The sequence below is a fragment of the Trachymyrmex septentrionalis genome, unplaced genomic scaffold (assembly GCF_001594115.1).
Source record: "Trachymyrmex septentrionalis isolate Tsep2-gDNA-1 unplaced genomic scaffold, Tsep1.0 scaffold87, whole genome shotgun sequence".
NCBI classification, from domain to species: domain Eukaryota; kingdom Metazoa; phylum Arthropoda; class Insecta; order Hymenoptera; family Formicidae; genus Trachymyrmex; species Trachymyrmex septentrionalis.
Window position 1 is genome coordinate 683,984 of NW_017306059.1, and position 3,369 is coordinate 687,352.

General features: G+C 35.9%; 2 protein-coding genes across 5 annotated transcripts in view; one reads left to right on the forward strand and one right to left on the reverse strand.

The window, feature by feature from the left end:
* Nucleotides 1-487, reverse strand: part of LOC108755261 (ras-related protein Rab-11A-like) — a 7,146-nt gene extending 6,659 nt beyond the window's left edge. Inside the window, exon 1 of the mRNA XM_018498161.1 lies at nt 64-487. Within this exon, the coding sequence (XP_018353663.1) occupies nt 64-103 (40 nt within the window). The 5' untranslated portion in view covers nt 104-487. The remainder of the gene's footprint in view (nt 1-63) is intronic.
* A 1,751-nt stretch (nt 488-2,238) lies between these two features.
* The window catches only part of LOC108755321 (zinc finger C4H2 domain-containing protein), a 2,241-nt gene continuing 1,110 nt past the window's right edge, over nt 2,239-3,369 (forward strand). For all 4 annotated transcript variants that reach the window (XM_018498246.1, XM_018498247.1, XM_018498248.1 and 1 more), the window contains exons 1-2: nt 2,239-2,654; nt 2,751-2,922. In XM_018498246.1, coding sequence (XP_018353748.1) covers nt 2,596-2,654; nt 2,751-2,922 — 231 coding nt within the window. In that variant the 5' untranslated portion in view covers nt 2,239-2,595. The remainder of the gene's footprint in view (nt 2,655-2,750; nt 2,923-3,369) is intronic.

Genomic DNA, 3,369 nt, shown 5'->3' on the forward strand with positions numbered 1-3,369 from the left:
GGAAGAAAGGGCGTGAGAAAGAGAGAGAGAGAAAGAGAGAGAGAGAGCGAAGTGGCGATTTACCTTTAAATAAATAATCGTACTCGTCGTCCCGAGTGCCCATCTTGACCGCAGCGAGCAACAAGCACTTCTCAGCGAACCGACGTCGGTTACCCCCGGGGAATTGGAACCGCGCTACTGCGACGACGTATGGCTTATATACAAAGGGCAGAGAAGGCCGAGGAGCCGCCGATTGGCTCCCGTGTGTGTGCTCGTAGCTCTCTCGCTTCTCCTGGCTCCGCCGCGGACGTGAACGAGCGACGCAAAGCGATTAGCAAAGAGATTCGCCGTCGCACGCGAACGATAACGGGGGAACAGAAGACCGGGGGAACCGATGGCGGTGCGAGCGCGAGCGATCGGCCAACGGCGATACAATTATTTTCGTTCTTTCAATTTAACTGTACAATATGGCCTCCTTTCTACGCCCCTCCAGGGCCTAACGGATTGCGCACGCGCAATTCTTGAGCGTTTGCGCTTGCGCGCAAGCTCGACCGCGCTCGCTTGAAAATGGGAATCTCCTTCTCACTGTCTCCTTGGGATGCACCCTGGGCTAAATCGAGAGGGAATGAAGATTTATGAGGGTTGTCACTTACCTGCTTCGGTCACATCCTCCGCTGTTCGTTCTCTTCTTTCCGACTTTGTGATTTGCATGTTTCTGTTCGTTGAATCATGACGATTTTGTATCCAACGATCGATTTAGAAGACCAATTGACATCGATGATCTCACGAGTTGTGTCGAAGATCATGCACGTGAAGCCATCTACGCCTACTTTCGTTTCTTGGAAACTTGCAACGTTTATCATTGTCGATAAGATATTGGCGGAAGATAAAAAAGATAGAAAATTCATGAAAAAATAAGAGGGAAATTAAAAGAAAAGAAACTACTTATTATACAGTTCTTGAATTCTTGAAATGAAGTAAAATTATAAAAATGAACGAATATTTATAGTCTTTATTAGTCAATATCTCATGAATTTGCTCACTTTTGTAATTTTTATCTTTTTTCAAGAATCTTGTGATATTATTTGTGCAAATAAAAACGTCAACGTATACATATTTTAATTATTTATTATATTTCCTATAAATAAAAATTAAGTGGAATCATCTTTATTTGACAGAAACGCGTCATTCGTTCGGCTTAAAATTATCGAGAGATAATATAATTGCTAGAGCTGAGTTATGGATATTTTATCGGAGCAAAGCATTAAGAAAGTTAGGTAACGTACGTTACTACGTCACTAGCTCTATTCCAGGGTTAAATAGAGATCAATGGTACATTATTATTCATGTCTCTTGCGTTTGTGCTAAATATGGTCGTTCAATTAAATAACTGAAGCAATTATGTATATTGTACACGATCTTTATTATATACATCGAACAAAATTAAATGCGGAATTGGACAAATACATAAAAATGTTCATTTCAACTAGTGTAGATCGATTAACTTTAATTTTGATTTTATTTCCTTTTTATCTTTTTCTAATTTTTAGAAATAAAAAAAGATAATTAAATTAGTAAATTAAATCAAGATTAAAGTAATTAATCTAAATTAATACAAATGGATATAATTAATATATATAGACGTTAATAACGTTATTACAGCGTTATTATATCCGTTTTTACTAATATATAATTTATCTTTATTCTTATACAACACATATCAAGTGAAATACCGTGATATTTATTTTAGAATCAAATAATAAAATTATTAATCTCTTGTTGTTTAACTTGTAGAAATCACCAACTTGTGTGATTGGGGATAACAAATTATAACCGAGAAATGTGGCTGTTTACAATTTTGTCCTTCAAATTAATTAGTCAAACTAATTAATCAGTATATTTATAAGCCTTAAATGTAAGTATACGAAAAATGTGCGGCTCGACAAAGAGGCAAAAATTCTCGAGAAACAAATGAAACATATCTAAAACTTATTTTGTGCGTTTTATATTTATGTATTCGTCAAATTTCAAAATGGGAATTTATTTATAATTTTATAAGCCGCACATTTTTTGTACATGTGCATTTCAACGTTCATCACAATTTTTCAATTTTTGAAATATTTTATGGAATTAAATGAAATTCCATCGTGAATTTTGATGCAAATAGCGAATCATCCAAAGACTGCAGAACGCGAGAAAAAAATCGTGGGAAATTGAATTGGAGCGCCTGTTGAGATTGCGAGCCTCAGCATCCCAGATGGCGCGTCGCGTTCATCTCGTTGCATAGATTTCAAGTTCGCTATCTTACGCGGGTGAAAAGAAAAAAAAGCGATTGATGAACCGAGTCCGCTGTGCTCTTGCGACTGCTGTAAGCTGTTTGATAATTCTGTCAAACAGCTTCGCCAAAGTCCCGGTTCACGGAATCCCTTTAATCGCGCATAACTCCCGGAATAATTCTCTTCCTGTGAAACGCTTTTTTTGTCTCTCGTTAACCGCTCGTTAATCACTCCGATATTGAATTTAAATATGCAGTAGTCGAACTCCAGTTCAGTGGAAATCGTTGTTGAAGTTCCGTAAACTTCAAGCAATCGTAAATAACGAGGATTAACCTCCGGCATGTCGGCATCCGAAACGGCGGTGATTTTTGCGAAGTTAGAAGCTTTAAAAGACATTAGGTATGATACGCAATTTCGTTTGACACTTGTTCTTTCATACATTGCATAAGAAATTTATTCGACTGGGTGTTTCATTTTGTTGTGCTCCTCACACAGGTCAAAGACCCTTCAATTGGAGAAACTGAAACAGAGAATATTGCAAGAGGTGGAACAGACCGAACAGGAGGAGAAATGTTTATTAGAATACAAGCAGGAAATGGATTTGCTGATGCAGGAGAAAATGGCACACGTAGAGGAATTACGTCAGATACATGCAGACATCAATGCGGTAAATTGCTTGGTTTTTATTACCACAAGTAAAGGTCTGTTTTTTATATCTAGTATATATACTTTTGGAACTTAAAGTGAAATAGAGATATTTAGCTAAAGTAAGAAAAAATTATATTGTAGTCTAGTGCAGGAATAAAAAGCAGATCCCAAGTTAGAAATTGTACTCCAAAATTTACTGCCAATTGAAAATTTATAGTTTATGTTACATGCATTATAAAGAATATTATAAGTCTATACTTTAGAATAGTTTCATTACTAGATTTGTTCTTTTTAGCTGAATTTCTTGAATAGTTTATCTTTTCTCTTTACCTCTCCAACATAAAAAGAGAAAAATGACTTATGCAGCTAAAAAGAATAGGCCTTATGGCAGTAAATTTTGAAATACAATCAAAATATAATTGTATGGAATATATTGAAACTTAATAATAATGTTTACTCTTGATTA